The sequence below is a fragment of the Physeter macrocephalus genome, chromosome 13 (genome assembly GCF_002837175.3).
Source record: "Physeter macrocephalus isolate SW-GA chromosome 13, ASM283717v5, whole genome shotgun sequence".
Lineage (NCBI taxonomy): Eukaryota > Metazoa > Chordata > Mammalia > Artiodactyla > Physeteridae > Physeter > Physeter macrocephalus.
Genome location: NC_041226.1, coordinates 793,597 through 812,533, shown reverse-complemented (window position 1 = coordinate 812,533; position 18,937 = coordinate 793,597). Strand labels below are relative to the sequence as shown.

General features: G+C 53.0%; 1 protein-coding gene across 4 annotated transcripts; it reads left to right on the top strand.

Moving 5' to 3' along the window:
• The first annotated feature begins 7,768 nt into the window (after window positions 1–7,768).
• Window positions 7,769–13,240, top strand: GJB2 (gap junction protein beta 2). 4 transcript variants are annotated; one of them, XM_055089598.1, is made up of 3 exons: window positions 7,769–7,933; window positions 10,717–10,770; window positions 10,927–13,237. In XM_055089598.1, the coding sequence occupies exon 3, from the start codon at window positions 10,949–10,951 to the stop codon at window positions 11,627–11,629; it is 681 nt and encodes a 226-aa protein (XP_054945573.1). In that variant the 5' UTR covers window positions 7,769–7,933; window positions 10,717–10,770; window positions 10,927–10,948; the 3' UTR covers window positions 11,630–13,237. The 4 variants fall into 4 exon arrangements, with proteins under 4 accessions (XP_054945573.1, XP_023981562.1, XP_054945571.1 ...); XM_024125794.2 differs by lacking the exon at window positions 10,717–10,770 and having other exon boundaries at window positions 10,927–13,236; XM_055089596.1 differs by lacking the exon at window positions 7,769–7,933 and having other exon boundaries at window positions 10,059–10,770; window positions 10,927–13,240.
• The last annotated feature ends 5,697 nt before the right edge of the window (window positions 13,241–18,937 follow it).

The window sequence follows — 18,937 nt, the reverse complement described above, 5'->3', positions numbered from 1 at the left end:
AACTAGAGAAAGCCCGCGCGCAGCAACGAAGACCCAACGCAGCCAAAAGTAAGTTAATTAATTAATTTTTTTAAAACACATATTAATAAAACCTGAGGCAGTGTCTTCTGATCTGTCCTCTGGTCATCAGTATCCAAATCATCAATGTTCAGAAAAAGGAAGGCCTAAGTTGAGAAGGGAATCGATTGTTTCGGGTTGAACTTCAGCCCTGAAAGGACCCAGAATGGTCTAGATTCTGCCTGACGGTCGTGAGGAACGGACATCTGGGTTCAGCGCTCACACCAAAGAGATCCTCCTGGCAACGCGCCACAGCCTCTCCCCTTCTCACCAGACACTGGCATTTGGGATTTGATCCCATGTGCCTCCGCCCTGGACACGGCAGTTCTAACCCAAACAGGAGGCCGACAGCCCTCAGGCAGAGCGAGCACTGCAGGGTCGGATCCCAAGTTTCCCCTGAGGCACGTCTGTCAAGACGGCGCCGAATCCAGCCACAAAATCGTGAGGCCAAACTAACACATATTGCAGACCGTGGGCTCCCAAACCCACTGGGTCAGGCTGTCTGGTCCCACAGCCCAGGAATCTGCATGTTGAAGAAACTCTTGAGCTGGTTTTTCTGCAGCCAGCCTGGTCCCACCTTCCCATGGAGCAGTCGGGTCTCAGTGTCGTTCAGAACACCCACCCTCCCAGCTCCTCTGCAGTCTAACTCAGCCAGCTCCGGTGGGGGGGGGGGCTGCATTTCCAAGCCCCCCCCCCGGGGGGCCCCCCGCTGGATTCCGGAGACGCTCACAGTCCCACCTTCCCATGGAGCAGTCGGGTCTCAGTGTCGTTCAGAACACCCACCCTCCCAGCTCCTCTGCAGTCTAACTCAGCCAGCTCCGGTGGGGGGGGGGGTCTGCATTCCAACGCCCCCTCCACGGGGAGCCTCCCGCTGGATTCCGGAGACGCTCACAGACCCGGCATTTCAGTCAGGAGCCTCGAAGACAGCTGCACTCTGGAAATGCAGCTGGAAGCGCTATGTCACGGCTGCAGGATGCTAAAAACCTGCACCAACACTAGGGCCTGCTTCTCCTCTCTGCAGCCCCCGTGGGCCGAAAACAAGAATCTGCCCTTCCAGCAGCCTGTCGTCCACCCCCCCAACTCCCGCCCTGGGGAGGGCGTCCGGCTGGTCACTCAGCAAACACCCTGCGGGTGGCCAGGCCCTCCTCTCCTCACAGACAAACCACAATTAAAGACGCTGTCCGTCTTTATCCCCACGCGCTCGTCTGCGTCCTTGCCCCTTTCCTGCCAGCTCTTTTGCTTTGTTCTCCTGCCGCTATCTGCTTTCTCCTCCTTTTCAAAGGGTTCTCCTTATCTTCCCCCAGAAAGACAGAAGGTCAGGAGCCAAGCCCATCACGAGGCGACAGCCCAGTGGCACGGTTTGCTCTGTCAGGGACTGCAGCTCTTGCAGGTCCAGAGCCCGGGATGTCGTTTTAACCACCGGCGATGTTGGGACCCCATCTTCCCTCCAAGGGTGGAGGTGGGTCGATTTCTGGCTCCAGCTGCTCCTTCCCCCAACACGTACTCCATCCTTTATGCAAAGCGAGTCCAAGGCGGGCGCTGGACTGGATTAAAAATGCTCTCACAGAGTTGTGTGATAAAGAAAACCCGCGACATTCGGCACACTTCAGAGTATCCAGTCGTGTGTAAACGATTCACCCAGGACCTCTGCCTTGGATGATACCCAGAGACCCTTTCGTTTATGTTTGTGTGTTTTGTGTGTCGGTTACACAGTCTCCACTAGTGGTCCAGATACGTGACTTCTGCAAGTCTGTTTTGTCCTTTGGTAAATTGTAGGCAGCCTATGCTGTCTGAAGACATAGCATCCTCACAACCTAGTGCACAATGTCACACAGCCTGTAAGGGAAGATGGCTGCTTCCCACCCGACGGCGGCTGAGGTGATGCTGCCTCAGTTGGGGACGAGACCCTCCAGGTGGACCCACACCGCTTCCCCCAACCGTCCACTCTACGTCCGGAGCCCCCGACCACCAAAGAGAGGAGCCCAAGCTCCACCCTCAAGGGTTTATTTCAAAGGCAGTAAAGAAACAACAATCGTCTACTGTCTCCTCTTTCCCAAAGCACAAGAGTCCAACACCCACTTCTGACATTAAATACGTGTAACCCATTAAAAGAGCCGACCTATGACCCTGAGCATACTGGACGTCAGGGCATTAAGTATGTGTCCTTTTTTAGATAAATAATGTTATTGTTAGTAAAAGACCCAGTCACATAGCATTGTTGCTTCCCCTCCATCCCACGAACCCATATCCTCAGACCAGAGAGGAGCCCCGGGGAAACAAGTCCGATGGAGGAAGGCATCTTCCAGGGTCGTAAGCAGCTGGGAGCTGCCGGGGGTCCTGGGGCTGTGAGCTCGCGGGGGGCACAGCAGAGGGGCGGCCGCGCTCAGGGCCTGGGTGTCTTTCCTGCTGTGACACCGCTTCTCCTAAGGCCACAGTGATATGCCTTCGCCCTGGAAATGACGTTCCAACGTTTTGTGACAGAAGTCTACAGCAACCAGTACATTTTACACTGGGACTAGCACACGTGTGAGTATGAAAACACACACGAAACAAACATTTCCTAAAACACGACTTAACTCTTATTAAGAGCAGTGTGTTCTGATATTTCCTATTCTATTCTATTTCATTTCATTGTGAAAAAACAGGAAAGACATTTATTTCCCAGCCTATTAACGAGGTCGCGACAAGCGACACCAAAGGACAAGAGTATCCATCTTTCTCCAGCGATCGTCCCCGTTTCCCTGACGAGTCTTCCCAGTGCCATCTACTGGGCACTCTGGGTATTGCAAGCGCCTTTTTCCCAACACAAAGATTTTTCAACGATGAGGTGAAACCAGAGAACTCTACACGCCAATACAGTATGTGCTTCTTTCCCCAACATAGAAAGGGCTCTGAAACAGTTTAAGGAGAAGTTCAGATGAATGGCTAATACACAAACCAAGCTCTGAATTCTAAGATCAAAGACACCATGTCCAATTCCCAAAGAGAATTTCCAAGCCAGAGAACAGCCACCTGACCGGGCTTGTCGGTGCAAAACTCACCCTGGAATCAGTGGTTTCCAGACAGCAACAGACCTGGGACCGTCCACACTAGCATTTCACAAAAAGCCGCTGTGGTCTAGCAGACACAATCCAACAAGGAAATCATTACTCTGCAGCCCTTTGTCAAACATATGCCTATAATTTTTTTTTTTTACTAAAGCAACCCATAATATGAGTGTTTACTAGACCTTAACTTATCCCAAAAGCTCTTCAAGATGATATATGACACAATATTGTTCTAACACACTAAAATGTAGAAATCTCTTTTGTTCCTTTATGAGTTGTGCAGAATTTCCTTTTTGACAACTCACCAAAGCTTACAGAATTTAATTTTTATATTCAATAGAAGTCAATTTTCCCTACCAGTTTGCCTGGGGAGTTAGAGCTTTGAATTCATCTCTGACCAACACGTGCTTTTGATAGAAATACATTTGGAAGCATCTTTGTAATCTCTCCACAGTCTGCTTAAATAATCACACAAGAGCTATACGGCTGTATTTGCCAGTAAGAGCGTATGCTCATCCAGTAAAGCCAAGGAAATCGACTTATTTTACCACGGACTTGCAACTAACACATCTAACAACTCAAATTTCCCCCAAATATTTTATGTATGAATATAAGAATAGAGCGAGGCAAACGGAAAGGCTTATAAGAGTTTCAAATGCAAAAGATGGAATTTTTATGACTTTAATTTGAACCTGAAGAGAAGAACAATTAAATTAGTGAAATCTGACAGTTTCACGTACTTGGAATGTAACAACTGATCTTTTTCGCTAAGTTATTTGACATTAACCATTTTCAGGATACCTAAGTGAGGGTGTGGGTCAAAGGTGCAGGGAGCAATCTTGTGAAATGCTGTTCTCCTGTGATAATTATCCACAAAAATGTGAAAGGCCACTCCTGCTTTTAAATGATATTATCATAGGTAAGTCATTATTAACAAATTATGCAGAGACTTCCAGGGGTTCTTAATATCTGCTCATTTGAGGAGGGCTGAATTTTCCCTTTTTTGCCAATTATTACTATGATGACTATTTCAACAGCAAAGTCAAGAAAGTGGCTGCAGACCAAGAGCTCAGGGCTCAGAGACGTCCAATGATTCCCAAACAGCCAGCTGTTAGTAGGACGGGGACTCCTCTCTCTCCTAAGTCCCTTCTTGCCTTAAGACATTTCTGCTATCACCTTCTGCTATCACGTATGATTTGTGAGTCAGAAATTTAACTGAGACATTCTTTATGTACATTCAGACCATCCTTCCCCGGGGGCGGGGGACTCAAGGGGCTGCCCCATCAGGCAGCTGGCAGGCAATCATTCATTAAAATACATTAAGAAATAGGATCTGTCTCACACTGATTTCTTGAACGATAGCAGCTTTTTTTGGCTTATTTGTAAAACAACTGTCAAATTGAAATATCAAATAGCTTTACACGTTAGCACTTCCCCTTATAGCCTGACAACGGCATCACTTTAATTTTTGATTTTTTTAATAACGATTTTTTAAAATAAATAAATTTATTTATTGCTGCACGCGGGTTTTCTCTAGTTGCAGAGAGCGGGGGCTACTCTTCGTTGTGGTGCGCCGGCTTCTCATTGCGGTGGCTTCTCTCGTTTCGGAGCGCAGGCTCTAGGCACGCGGGCTTCAGTAGTTGTGGCTCACAGGCTCAGTAATAGTTGCTCGCGGGCTCTAGAGCGCAGGCTCAGTAGTTGTGGCGCACAGGCTTAGTTGCTCCGCGGCATGTGGGATCTTCCCGGAGCAGGGCTCGAACCTGTGTCCCCTGCATTGGCAGGTGGATTCTTAACCACTGCACCACCAGCGATGTCCCTGCACCACTTTAAATACCTGCATAAAAGTTCAGCTCAGTTTTGAAAGCCTGGGATTTGTCTGCTTGCTACTAAGTACATATGTAAAAACCTTAGTCACACATATCTCTGACACTGTGAGGCGACAGGTGAAGCTGTAACAGATACCCACCAGTTTAGTCATCAATATTTACTCAATGATAGCCTGACCTTCCCTGAAAAGGGCCAGTCCTCTGTATCAGCTTCACTCAAGACCTACCCAGGAGACACCAGAGTTCTTCCACAAAACCGAGTCCAAAACTATGCTCTATCTTGCTTGGTGCCTAGTTAATGAGGCCGGAGAGGTGTGCCCATCAGGCTGGGGAGGCTGAAGCGGAGGGCAGGACGGGTCAGCCTTCTCTGGGGGCTGTTATGTTAAAAGATGAAGACCTGAAAATGAAGGCTTATTTTCTTTCTTTTTTAAAAAATGTATTTATTTTGGGGTCGTTGGGTCTTCGTTGCTGTGTGCGGGCTTTCTCTACTTATGGCAAGCGAGGGCTACTCTTCGTTGCAGAGCACGGGCTCTAGGCATGTGGGCTTCAGAACTTGTGGCACACGGGCTCAGCAGTCGTGGCACACGGGCTCTGTTGCTCTGTGACATGTGGGATCTTCCCAGACCAGGGATCAAACCCATGTCCCCAGCATTGGCAGGTGGGTTCTTAACCACTGAGCCACCAGGGAAGTCCCTGAGGCTTATTTTCAATGTTTACATATAACAAAGTAATGCTTTTCACCAAAAATAATGCAGCAATATGATTGTGCTATTCACAAAATAATTACAGGATTTTTAAAACATTAATCTGTGGTGTGATCTGCTAAGTGCATATACGTCTAAGCTCGTGTGGCGATAACTTGAAATGTCCAGACGTGAGACCCTTTTTCCATCTTACCCTCCCTCCCCTCCTCTGCTCTGGAGGACACAGAAATACCTCCACGAGATTTCCTGCCCTATCGGAATCCGAGTCTGGTTGGGAAGAAAACACCAGTGCACAGAGAACAACAGAAGTCACACCAAACAGAAGAAAATCAAGTGCTGCGTTGTAGTTAAGACTTAAGAGCTGTAGGGGTTCTAACTATAAACCCTAAAATACAGAGTGGCTAGGATATTCAATTAGCCAGCAATACACTGTCATTATGCAAATCAGGAGAATAAGTCAGGGAAAACAGGAAAAGGAAGTTGAACAGCAACCTGCAATCATGATATAGACGCGAAAAGGCAAAGGGAAATTCTTCAGTGGGGGAAAGCGAGTCACCTTTCAGTGTCCAAACCACCTTTACCAGCTGGCTTCCTGCAAAGGTTCCAGACACTTCCTTCACTCCAACCCCAGAGCCCCACAGAGCGATGCCCTGACAACCTGAAGGGCGTTCCCCTCCCACCAGCTCCCAGGAGGCATAGGCCAGGAAGGTTCCTCCAGGCCACCCACCTTTGCCTTGTAATTTCCAACCAGCCGATTCAGCACATCTCTCAGATGGGCCTTGTAGGGCTTTGTCTGTTCATGAACAGACACTCCTTCCCGGACTAAGACCTGGGGCTGGAAGGTGGGGTAGTGACAGGGGGACAAACTCAGGTTCGCCCAGCAAGAATGGCCTAAACCGGCCCGTGACGACGGGGTGCAACTTTTAAAAGGAAAAGTCAGTACCTTTATGCTAATGTTCGCAAACCCATTCGGAAAACCCATTTCGAAGGCCACATCTGCCCTGTCAGGGTGAATCATCTCTGTTCAACTTAAAACCGACCTAAGTGAAGCCAAGCGTGGGGGCGAGCACGCCTGCACCTCAGGGCTGGCCTCTGCAGGAATCCTGGGGCGAGGCTCCTGCCCCCCATGAGGGACACGGTTCCCCAGACGCGGCCCACTCTTGCGATTTTAATTCTCCATCCACTTGCTTTGTGAATGTCAAAATACCCAGCCACATGTGAACAATGAAACCTTGTAATCCGAGATCAAGCTTCCGGGAGAGGAACCGAGCTTCCCAGGGAGCCTCTCCAGAAATCCCACCAGCGCGCCCCTTTGAGACGTGTGTGCAGGGGAAGGGGTCGGTAGACTTCGTTCGGGGGGGCTCCCCACCCCGAACTGAGTAACCTCCTTGCTATTTCTCAGCCGTGGGAGGAGGAGGACGTGGGCAGGGCCCGGGGGCACCCTCGGATGGGGCGCAGGGCTGGGCCCGCGTGCAGGGTCCCTGGCGCCGGACTTGTGTCCTCACCACGTCCAACCCCGGCCCTTGGCACGTAGTTGAAAGTGATCGAATCAAACAGGAACTCAAGGAGACGTTCGTTAAGTTTGCCTGCGAGGTTCGGGCGAGAAAGAAGCAGGCCCTTGGCCAAGCCCGGCGGTGCCCCCTCCTCGCCCACCGTGAACCCACATTCCCAGGAGGGAACCGGCCCAGGGCAACCGCGCTGCCGCGGGGGGAGCCTCGCGGGGAACCGGACCTCCGGCCTGAACTTACTCTTCAAATAAAAAAAAAAATTAAAAAAAAAAATTAAACCGGAGCTTTGACTACCACAGTACTCTTGAACCGCTCCAAGTAGAAATAACAATAACAGCAACGACAACGATCCTTTAACCTCACCCTCTCCCCAAAAACGCAGGGAGCCGAGGCTCAGCGTCGCCCCGCTCGGACCCGGGCGGCCGCGGGGCTGGGGGCGCGGGGACCCGGGGCGCTCGGGGGACTCGGGGACACGGGGAAGCGCTGAGGCCCCGGGGCTGGTGCGCCCCGCCCGCGGCGCTGGAGGCGGCCGGACGCCGAGGAGCCGCCCCCTCCCGGACTTTCTCAACAGCTCCGGGGAAGAGGCGGGGTGCCGGGCGCGGTTAAAAGGCGCCGACGAGCGCACAGGTGTCCAAGGCCCGAGCGCCCGGCGCGCCGCGCTCTCCCGACTCCGAGCCGACAGCGCCGCCGCCGCCCCCCGCGCCCCCTCGCCGCCGCCGCCGCTCCGGCCCCGCCGCGCGCTCCGCGAGAGCCCGGGGAGTCCGCCCCGCCCGTGCGCCCCGCTCCAGTCGGTAAGGCCGGCGCCCACTCTCGGCTCCTCGGGGCGGCTGGGGGCTGCGGACCCGGCGGGGAGAGGCCCCAGGAGGCCTGGGGCTGTGGGACCCTCGGCGAGGGGCCCGGGTCCCCCGGGCTGGGTCCGGCGCGCAGCGAGGCCCCGCGCCGCCGGGTCCCGGGCGGTGGCGACAGCGGCGCTGGGGCGCAGGGCGGGTGGCGGTCGCGAGCCCCTGGCCGGGAGCTCCTCGGGCCGAGTCTGGGGTGGGACCCGGCCGACCCCGCGGCGCGCGGCGCGCGGACTGGCCCGGAGCCGGGGCCGCGCGGGGAAGGAGGGCCGGACAGGTGCGCGGCCGCCGACCCGCCTGGCAGTCGGCCTGGTTCCTCCGGGGAGAGCCTGGCACGGACGCCGGCGCGCTTCGCCTGCCGCCACCAGAAGCCCCTCCACCAGGAGCCCGTCCACCGGGAGCCTCGACCTGGCCGAAGGGTTCGCTCAGAGAGGAAAGTCCATCCCGGGGGTTAAGCGGAAGCCTAACCTGGAGAAAACTGACCTTTACCTCCCGGCGCCGCTTTGCCGCCCGGCACAGCCGGCTCGAGTCCGCGCTGTGGTTGCCTGTTTTTCTCCCGCAAATTCGAGAGCGGCGTTTCCAGGGGGCGGTGCGGTCGGGGGCAGGCGGGGTGGGGGGCGGCTTTCGGGGCGCTGGTCCCAAACCGGGGAGCCGTGCTTTAGGGCCGGCTGCGTCGGCCCCGCACGTCCCCTACTGGACAGGGAAGAAGCCTAACCCGTCCTCCAGCTTCCTGAGAGCTGGCCCCTGCGGCCGTCCCCCGGGACTCTCTCGAGATGTGTGGCGACAGCCGTGTCCCCATTCGCCCTTTGAGTCGGGGTCGGAAGTAGTGTGCGGCCGGTCACAATTACAGACACGGGGGGACGGGGGTGGGGGGGGCCTGTGGGCCAAAGGGCCACCATCAGCAGAAGTAAGGACTGCAAAGCTAAGGGGTAAGGGCTCCCTTTTGCCCCTTCTGGAAGCTAGTGCTTCAGCCAGCAGCCTCCCCCCGACCCCACCCCCGCAGGTGTAGGCCGGCCAGGAAGGGCGGGGGGCCAGCACCTCGCTGCTCACTGTGGAGAGCCGTTTCATCCCGCCGGGTGGGTCCGCCTCTCCCTATTACCCTAGCCCATCGGGATCCAACTTTAATTTGCTCCTCTTCCTAAAGGATCTTTAGAACAGGTAGCTGCAGCCCAACCAGGAGCTTTAAACAACAACAACAACAGTATAGGGTTTACTTGGAACTGTCTTCTTCTCAGCTGCTGCCGACTGGACTGGTTTGAGGGGTGTGGGTCGTGCACTTGGCACTGGCCTCACCCCAGATTTTTAGCCAGATGTACTGATACGCGCCAAACGGTCTGCTTCTGTGAGTGTCCTGTTTCCACTTAGTGAGTGCCAGCAAAGAACTGGAGGGTCTGATTTCACAAGAGCTTTGAGTACGCTGCTGGGGCAGGACGGACCAGGTGCAGAGCCTAAGGCCTCCCGGACCGTCTGTATTTAAGGCTCAGAGCTGAGCCCAGAGCAGACCCTTTCCCAATGATGTTTCTCTCTTTCGAGCTGAGCTGGCTGAGCGTTTCACGAGGCTGTCTCAACGCTCGTAGCTCCCCTGCCCTGACCCTTCCCGTGTCTCTGCTGTGTCCTCTGAACGAGGTGGCCTTGGATGCTTTCAGCCAGACCTCGGTGCCCCCAGCAGCGCCCCATCGGGGAACAGGACCCGACTTGCTCAGAATAAGGAGAGCACTAGGCGTTTATACAGTAAGAGGAGCAGGAGGACTGAGAACCAGTTTGGAAGGGGTGGACACGTTACTCATCACATTGTGGAGGGTGGGGTCTTGTTTAAAAGAGGCTTGACTGAGACAGACAGGTGTGACTCGAAGTATGGGAAGGCTATTCATACCCTGGGATGAGGAGGCCACTGGCTGGTGGAAGGTGAGCGCACAGGCTTCCCAGGTCCCTTCAGCAGGCAGCGCATCACCCAGCAGCGTCGGTGAGGGTGCCTGGTAGGGCCAAGTCCCTGGGGAATCACCGAGTTAAACTTTGTCATTTTTTTTTTTTTTTTTTTTTTACAATGCACCGGGCCCAGCCGCCCCGCGGCACGTGGGATCCCCCCGGACCGGGGCACGAACCCGCGTCCCCTGCATCGGCAGGCGGACGCGCAACCACTGCGCCACCAGGGAGGCCCTAGAAACACTTCTAAACGCCATAGCCCAGGATAACAATGCACCGTCGCAACACTTTGCAAACCTGAGTACTAACCGATCGGTCAGTCCCAACAGGACAGCAAGGACCCCAATCTGTACACAGAACGGTTACAAAAACCCAGGCACACAGAGGCTTTTCTCCATGGAAGGACCATTTCTAACCTGCCCCTTTTCATATAGAGAAAGGAAGTGAAGCCCTTTGGGAAACATTAAACGTGGATTTTACCGTTGGGGACAGTCATTTCACTGCTGCATCCCACGTCCCTGAAAATGAATTGAAATAAGCGAAGGAAAGAGGTGCTGCCGGGAGACCTGGCCTCTCGGCCTTGAAGGCGAGGTCGTCCCCGGCTGGCACGAGGCCAGGGTACCGTCCAGAACAAGCCCTTGGGAGCGCTGAATGCCTTGGGAGGGTTGGGGGGACCCGCGCAGGGGTTCGGTCAGCGCTTCCAGCAGGGCCCCGCGTCGGCGCGCACGTTTGCCGGGGTGCCCCACCCCAAGTGTTGATTGTGTGCTACGGACTGGGCGCGCTGCTCAGGTGAATATACCCCTCTTTACTAGAGAACGCGTTCCAGGTGTTCTGCGCGCTACACGGCTAACCCGACGGCAGAAGAGGTTGGTTTGTCTTCCTCTTGTTGGGTGAGGTAGCGTGAGAACTGGTATTTGTTCGGGAAGGGATCTCTGGGTGCTCGCTTGCCCGGACCCAGCAAGCCCCCCATAAGCCGGTCCTGCCTGGTCCCCTCCATGTTGTGTCACTTTTGTCTTTTCCAGCGCGAACTGCCCGGACGAGAAGATGGACTGGGGCACGTTGCAGACGATCTTGGGGGGCGTGAACAAGCACTCCACCAGCATCGGGAAGATCTGGCTCACCGTGATCTTCATCTTCCGCGTCATGATCCTGGTGGTGGCCGCGAAGGAGGTCTGGGGCGACGAGCAGGCCGACTTCGTGTGCAACACGCTGCAGCCCGGGTGCAAGAACGTGTGCTACGACCACTACTTCCCCGTGTCCCACATCCGGCTCTGGGCGCTGCAGCTTATCTTCGTGTCCACGCCGGCCCTGCTGGTGGCCATGCACGTGGCCCACTACAGACACGAGAAGAAAAGGAAATTCATGAAGGGAGAGATAAAGAGTGAATTTAAGGACATCGAAGAGATCAAGAGCCAGAAGGTGCGAATCGAAGGGTCGCTGTGGTGGACCTACACCGGCAGCATCTTCTTCCGGGTCATCTTTGAGGCCGCCTTCATGTACGTCTTCTACGTCATGTACGACGGCTTCGCCATGCAGCGCCTGGTGAAATGCAACGCGTGGCCTTGCCCTAACACGGTGGACTGCTTCGTGTCCAGGCCAACGGAGAAGACGGTCTTCACGGTTTTCATGATCGCCGTGTCTGGGATTTGCATCCTGCTTAATGTCACTGAATTGTGTTACTTGCTGATTAGATATTGTTCCGGAAAGTCCAAAAAACCAGTGTAACACAGTAGCCAGCTTTAGATAAAAGAGAGCGTGAGAGGATGGGGCAGTCAGTGCTCAGCTGTGGGGCACAGTCACCCGCGTCTCCCAGGTCCAGCGTCTCGTCTTCAAGGCCACCTTTGCCCCCCTGTAGATCTCACCTGCGACCCCAGGTGCCCCCAGAGGCTGCACTCCTGCGAGTGTCCGAGCCTCTGCTTCCCTTCTCTGAAATCGGTCCTGTGAGGCCCGAGCCAGCGGGGGTGACAGTGCCAACAGTACTTCCCTGTTTCAGACAAAGGTTACGGCGTTTGTCTTCCTTTCTTTGAGGAAAGGAGAGAAACGCCAGGGCCTGAAGACCACGCTGAGAAGGTCTGGTTGATCCCCTTAGGGCTACCTTTGCCATTTCCCTTGAATTAAAGGTAAACGTGAGAATACTGGCTTTTTTATTTGCTTTGACGTTTTAGTCTTTAACAATGGACGAGGTTACCTAATGCTTCAAACTCTGTTATACTTTTTTAAGTGAAAATTTTAAATAAGATATGTTCTTTTGATCTACAAGGAACCATTCATTATATGTTCCTCTAATTTCGAAGGCTCAGATTATGACATGTAAACGGTGTATAATTAGATGCTCTCAGTGAATTTAAATGTGGCCTTTCAGGTATGAATGGTTTGCAGTGCCACCAAGAGGCTGTCCGTTGTATGAATTCTGTGTGCTACATGGAAGCATTTCAGCTTCTCTCAAGTGAAACAAACTAGAAGTCCTTAGTGATGGCTTTTAATAGCAAACGGCCTCATTTCAAAAGCTTAGATGTGATTTTGTATGAGAAATACAGATTGGATGTACCACCAGCTACTACCAACGGTGGGTTGCCTCAAGACACCCTCATTTCCCCTACGACGTTGCCTTTGCCACTCCCATGGTCCACGGGAAGAATACTGACTTAAAGAGATTGCTTGGGAGTATTTTATTGCCACAGTACAATTTTTTTTTTTTTTTTTTTTTTTGCGGTACGCGGGCCTCTCCCTGTTGTGGCCTCTCCCGTCGCGGAGCATAGGCTCCGGACGCGCAGGCTCAGCGGCCACGGCTCACGGCCCCAGCTGCTCCGCGGCACGTGGGATCCTCCCAGACCGGGGCACGAACCCGCGTCCCCTGCATCGGCAGGCTGACTCTCAACCACTGTGCCACCAGGGAAGCCCCCACAGTACAATTTAATGGTGCAGAACAAAATGGCAAAATTGGGGGGGGGTAGTTACTGTTTCTAAAGAACAGAGGGAAAGCCTAGATCCTAAATTCTGACAATTAAAAATGAGTTTCATCTACTTCAAAGGTTTGTTTGCTTCCCTTTTCAGCATCCAGGTTTTTTAAGTGAAAACAGAATTAATAGACACTTTTTAAAAATACAAACTCGGGTTTAGGTAACTATTTAGCAGTTCTATAGGACAAATCGAATCCTAATATTATCATGACGCTTGACATGGTTTCCAAAAAATGGTACTCAACATACTTCGATGAGAGTAAAGATTTTCCTGTTGCCAAGAATAGCATTATAAAAACATTTTGTAATAAGAAATAATAGCTTTAATTACATACTTGTAACTAAAATAATTTTGTCATATCAAGTCATTTAAATATTAAAATATAATTAATTCACATAATAGTTATTTTAAATCTATTACAGTTTTTAATCGAATAGCAGCTTTTAATTTCACCGATAGCCAGTTTTGTAAAAGTATGTTAATATTTTATATTTCATAACACTAAATGGGTAAGTTACCACGGTGTCTGTCCGCGATTCTGGGATTCTTCCACGCCAGTTGCAGAAAAACCTGTCACCAGAAAGACTGACGGGGAAGGGAGAAAGAAGGATGATTCCTACGCCGCCCCACGCTCACCGCTAAAGGGTTTCTGAGGAACACGCACAGTGTGGGGTATGGATTGCCTTTGCTGCTTGGAGTTGGGGGTCACATGACCACTCTGGCTCCTAGAAGAATTATTTAAACACTTTAAAATGTTATTCACGGTCAAGGTTGGCTGAGGCATGAGAAAAATTCTGTCAGGTGTCTTTTCTGTGGGGTTTTCTACAGGATTTCATACAAATGCACGTTTGTATATAACCACAACTGGTCTTATAAACTGTTTTCTGTTCCGGGAGCCCTTTCCCATCCCTGTGTGTGGCCTGATGGCCCCGGCACCCTCCCGGGACAGCCAGCAACAGGCCCGTGGTCTGAGCCTTCATCCAGGGACCTGAAAGCATTTTACACATCGGTAATCAGGAGTGTTTTTATGAGGAGCCATACGCTTTTTAGATGAATTTTTTTTTTTTTTTTGGCTGCGCCGTGCAGCTTGTGGGGTCTTAGTTCCCCAACCAGGGATCGAACCCGTGCCCTCGGCAGTGAGAGCACGGAGTCCTAACCACTGGACTGCCAGGGAAGTCCTTAGATGGACTTAAAAGGACAAAAAGCAGTCAACTTTCCTCCAGGTGACAAAGGATAAGAAATGGTCCCCGGCCACCTTCCAGGGTGCCCTACACACGGCCTGTCACGGGAGCACATGACTTTTTAAATAGATGTGCTCACTTACAAGCTATGAAGATTATTACTCTTGGGTATTAAAAGACTAGATTGAAATAATTACAGGTGACTACTGACCACTTTTTTTACAAAAAATTATTATTTATTTATTATTTATTTTTGGCTGTGTTGGGTCTTCATCTCTGCGCGAGGGCTTTCTCCAGTTGCGGCAAGCGGGGGCCACCCTTCATCGCGATGCGCGGGCCTCTCACTATCGCGGCCTCTCTTGTTGCGGAGCACAGGCTCAGCAGTTATGGCTCCCGGGCCTAGCTGCTCCGCGGCATGTGGGATCCTCCCAGACCAGGGCTCGAACCCACGTCCCCTGCATCGGCAGGTACACTCTCAACCACTGCGCCACCAGGGAAGCCCATACTGACCACTTTTAAGAACTTACAGACAGGCTTGGCCACATGCCTGAAAATTAGAGCTTGAACTCTGGAAATGATTGTCCTGAGTCTATATCTCAAACCATCCACTTACAATTTCTAGTAGGTAAGAAAAAGCTCTGTTTTGTTTTGTTTTGCTTTGGGTCTCGCCGTGTGACTTGTGGGATCTTAGTTCCCTGACCAGGGATAGAACCCAGATGCCTGCAGTGGAAGCGCCGAGTCCTAACCACTGGACTGCCAGGGAATTCCCTGTTTTATTTTTAACGATTCCACCAGAGTTCTCTGTGTCACGTTGTCCACAACAAGCCTGTGGCCTCACAGGCCAGCCTCTGGAGGGCCTCAGCGCTGGCCAGGTGCCAGCATGACCTCTGGGACCTTAAGAGGTAGTGGGAACAGCCCAGCTGCTAATTCTTCCTTGTTCGAGGCTTATTAGGACACTAGCAATCCTGGTCTCAAGTCTTCTGTACGTGTGAGGCTCTTGGCAGGTGGATCCGGGTTGAATCAGGAGGACAGAGGAGCTGCCCCTCACGGGGTCATTGACCTTGGGGGTGGGCCGGGGCGCAGGCAGCGCGCGGAGGGGTCACCGTGGGTACACGGGCTCACTTGCTTCTCCAGACCCGTTTCCTCATCATAAAGGGCCTGCCGAATGCTCCTCGAGGTTAATGGCGATCCGATTGCGAAGTAAGTCAGAAGGAGAAAAACAACTATCGTATATTAACGCATGTATGTGGAACCTAGAAAAATGGTACAGGTGAACCGGTTTGCAGGGCAGAAAGAGAGGCACAGATGTAGAGAACAGACGTATGGACACCAAGGGGGGAAAGCGGTGGTGTCTGGTCTCAAGTCTTCTGTACGTGTGAGGCTCTTGGCAGGTGGATCCGGGTTGAAGCAGGAGGACAGAGGAGCTGCCCCTCACGGGGTCATTGACCTTGGGGATGGGCCGGGGCGCAGGCAGCGCGCGGAGGGGTCACCGTGGGTACACGGGCTCACTTGCTTCTCCAGACCCGTTTCCTCATCATAAAGGGCCTGCCGAATGCTCCTCGAGGTTAATGGCGATCCGATTGCGAAGTAAGTCAGAAGGAGAAAAACAACTATCGTATATTAACGCATGTATGTGGAACCTAGAAAAATGGTACAGGTGAACCGGTTTGCAGGGCAGAAAGAGAGGCACAGATGTAGAGAACAGACGTATGGACACCAAGGGGGGAAAGCGGTGGTGTGATGAATTGGGAGATTGGGATTGACATATATACACGAATATGTATAAAATAGATGACTAATAAGAACCTGCTGTATAAAAAATAAATAAAATTCAAAACTTCAAAAACAAAAATAAGGTAATGTACATAAAACTCTCCGCGCAGGAAAGCACAAAGCGGAATGCCATTGTGCTCTTTTCCACTGGACGGATCCCAGGCTGCACAGTGGATGGATGGGGTTCTAGACAGGAAGGACCCTCGCCAAGCTCGACACACGGGAACCCCGGGGAAATGCCCGTTTCCTCAAAGCCTGACATAAGTCCAGTTCGGCTGGGGCGGGGGCCTGAGACCCCCCCGAGGAGGGGGAGGAAAGACCGAGGGTGGACGGGACCAAAGGGCGGCCCCGTTTGTAACTGGAGAAAAACCACGCGTAAGACGGCGAGCTTTGATTCACCCGCTTCGAGTCGCCACACACCCTCTGTGCACATGGCAAAGTACTTTACACGCAGGACGTCCTCGAAGCCGCCCGGAAACGCTCCAGAGTTGCAGCCGAGGCCTCGGGATGGTGGCAGCGGCTCAGGGCGGGGGCGCAGGGGATGTGGCGCGATTCCGGAGCCCCCAGGGCCTAATTCCTGAAGCTGGCGGCCCTTCCCCAGCGCCCGGCAGGGGCGAGGGACCCCGCCTCCGGGGACACCGGTTCCGCCCCTGCCCGTCGCTAAGTATTTATTCACTCAGCCAGCATTTACCGAGTGCCAGCCGAGCGCCAGGAACTGTCGGGCAGCAGCGCCGCGAACAAACGAAACACAAACAAATCCCCGAAGACGCGTGCAGCGGAGAAGAATAAAACCAACGGGAAGCAGGAGGTGCCGGGGCCCAGGCGGTGCGGCCTGGCCGCCGGGACACCTGCAGGGCGGGTGAGGGACAAAGGCCGGGCCGGTGAGGGGCCCAAGAAGGGGCCTCTGGGCTGGCGTGGCATCTGCCGCAGGGCAACCGCTTCCCCGTCTTCTCTGCCCTCTGCTGGACCGGGAGGAGTCTGCCTGCCACTCGAGAACCTTCCATAGACGAGAACACGTCCAAGTTCAACCCCGACTTCGTTTTCCAGCGACACGGGTCCTCGTTCGCCATTCATTCGTTCACTCACTCTTAAGCTGCTCCTAGGTCCGGACCCACCGGGTCCAGGCAGAGAAGAAACAGGACCAGACACACTCTCGCCTCTGCCGTGGAGCCCGGCCCCGGCCGGTGTCCAGCAGGAGGGGCACCTCTGGACCCCCCTGTCCTCTCCGCAGGGAGGCAGGCCCGGCGACCAGCTGGGACGTGGCCTTATCGCTAAAGGGCTCTGATCTCGAGTTCGCTTTTTAACAGCCTCATCACCTTTCCTCATTTTCTATCAAAAAGGCCCCCGACGTGATGTGTGTAATTGTAGAATTAATATATAGATACATTTGCTTTGGGATTATATACAGAAATAGATAAAGTCAAGGTGAAAGTCTCCTCTCCAGCCCTGCAGAGTGTGGGTACCAACGTCTCGATGCAGCGCCTCCCGGAAGTCCCGCGTTGCGGGTACTTACAGGCAAACGCACACACACACGCAACCACATTGCTGGTTGGTCTGGATTTCTTACATCACTTTCTCTGGGATAGTGTCTCGTTTGGTAATGCGCCGTGGAACTCTCTGCAGGTCTGTACGTATAGCTCTGACTTGTTCTTTTTAACAGAAGTGCAACGTTCCGCGGAATGCCCAGCCTTAGTCGTGTAACCACGGCCTCGTTAGTGAGCAATGACACCGTTTCCAGCTTTTCACAAAGAGGACCCCCCCTTCCTCCCCCCTTCCTCCCCCACTCCCACCCACACTTCCCTTCAAGCTAGACTTTCCTTTGTAGCACGTGTCGCATGGATTTTCCAGCCTAAACTCAGGACTTGGCCTTCTCCTGGGTTGATTTCATCCTGCTGGTCCTGGCGCGTCCCTCCGGTCCATTCGACCTTCCTGGGCCCCGTATTCAGTTTATTAGCAATGGCTTCCAACTGTATGTCACCTGTCAGTTTAATGAGCCTTCAGTTACTTCAGCCGATAAAAAGGTTGACTGTGGAACGCTTCCAGACACTTCCCTCGAGCTTTGCCGCAGTCCGTTTACCAGCAGGATTGGAGTTTTCGGATAAATGTACTTAGCTGGGTCTGGTCTGCACATGTTCTTCTTACTAGTAAGGATATTATGACAACTGGGTGAAGGGTCTTACACGAACATCCGAGTGTGTTTGCCACTCCATTATGCACTCTAGACACGCTCGCTGAGGCCCTCGCGTGCAGAGCACCGGCGGGCCCCTGGCGAATGCAAAAATGATTCCAGAAGAGGTCACGGTGTGCAGGGCAGATGTGTCCCAGGTGGTCACTTCACAAAAGAGAACGTCGACTAGCTGGGTGTGACCAGCACACCAAGCACCGCAGGAAGAGGTCAGGGCCGGAAATCGTTTCTTTGGGGCCTAAAGGAACACAGACTAAATCATGAAAGATGGCAGCCTTTTGCCAGGAAAGGAGACGTGTTCAGCCTGGTGTTCTTCCATTTCTTTGAGATGCTGCATAACTTATCAAGACCGATTTCTGCCACTTGCTGTTACAACTGGCCGGCGGGTTTCTGGGGAGCCCAGTGGGGACGGGACCCCTAAGCGATGCTTCCGCTTGCCTCAAGGGAACTGCGGGGCTCGGCACCACCCCGACACACCCCCGCTTCCCTCGCGACTGCAGGGCACCAGGCGGAGGAGGTTTTCTTAAGAACCTGCCACATCCACCCTCATAGAAACCACATGGCTTCCATCGCTCTGGAGTTTGTATTTCCAATTTGTAGGTATATAGCTGTTGTTTCTTTACGGTAACCGTAAAAAATGAAAAACAAAAATTCACATGTAAACATGCACCATTTCCTCTCATAAACAGTATATGAGCAGTATTAGCAAACTTCTAGGATCTCATGGTTATATTTACAAGGTCCTGATTTAGGTTTTTCCTCGGGTTTCTCTAACTATTCCATTGCTTGTATTTTGAAATCTTACCATCCAGGGCCATGAATGCCACGGTGAAATTATTTCTTTTTTTTTTTTTTTTTTTTTTTGTTGGTATGCGGGCCTCCCTCTGCCGTGGCCTCTCCCGTTGCGGGCCCAGGGTCCGGGAGCCGCAGCCC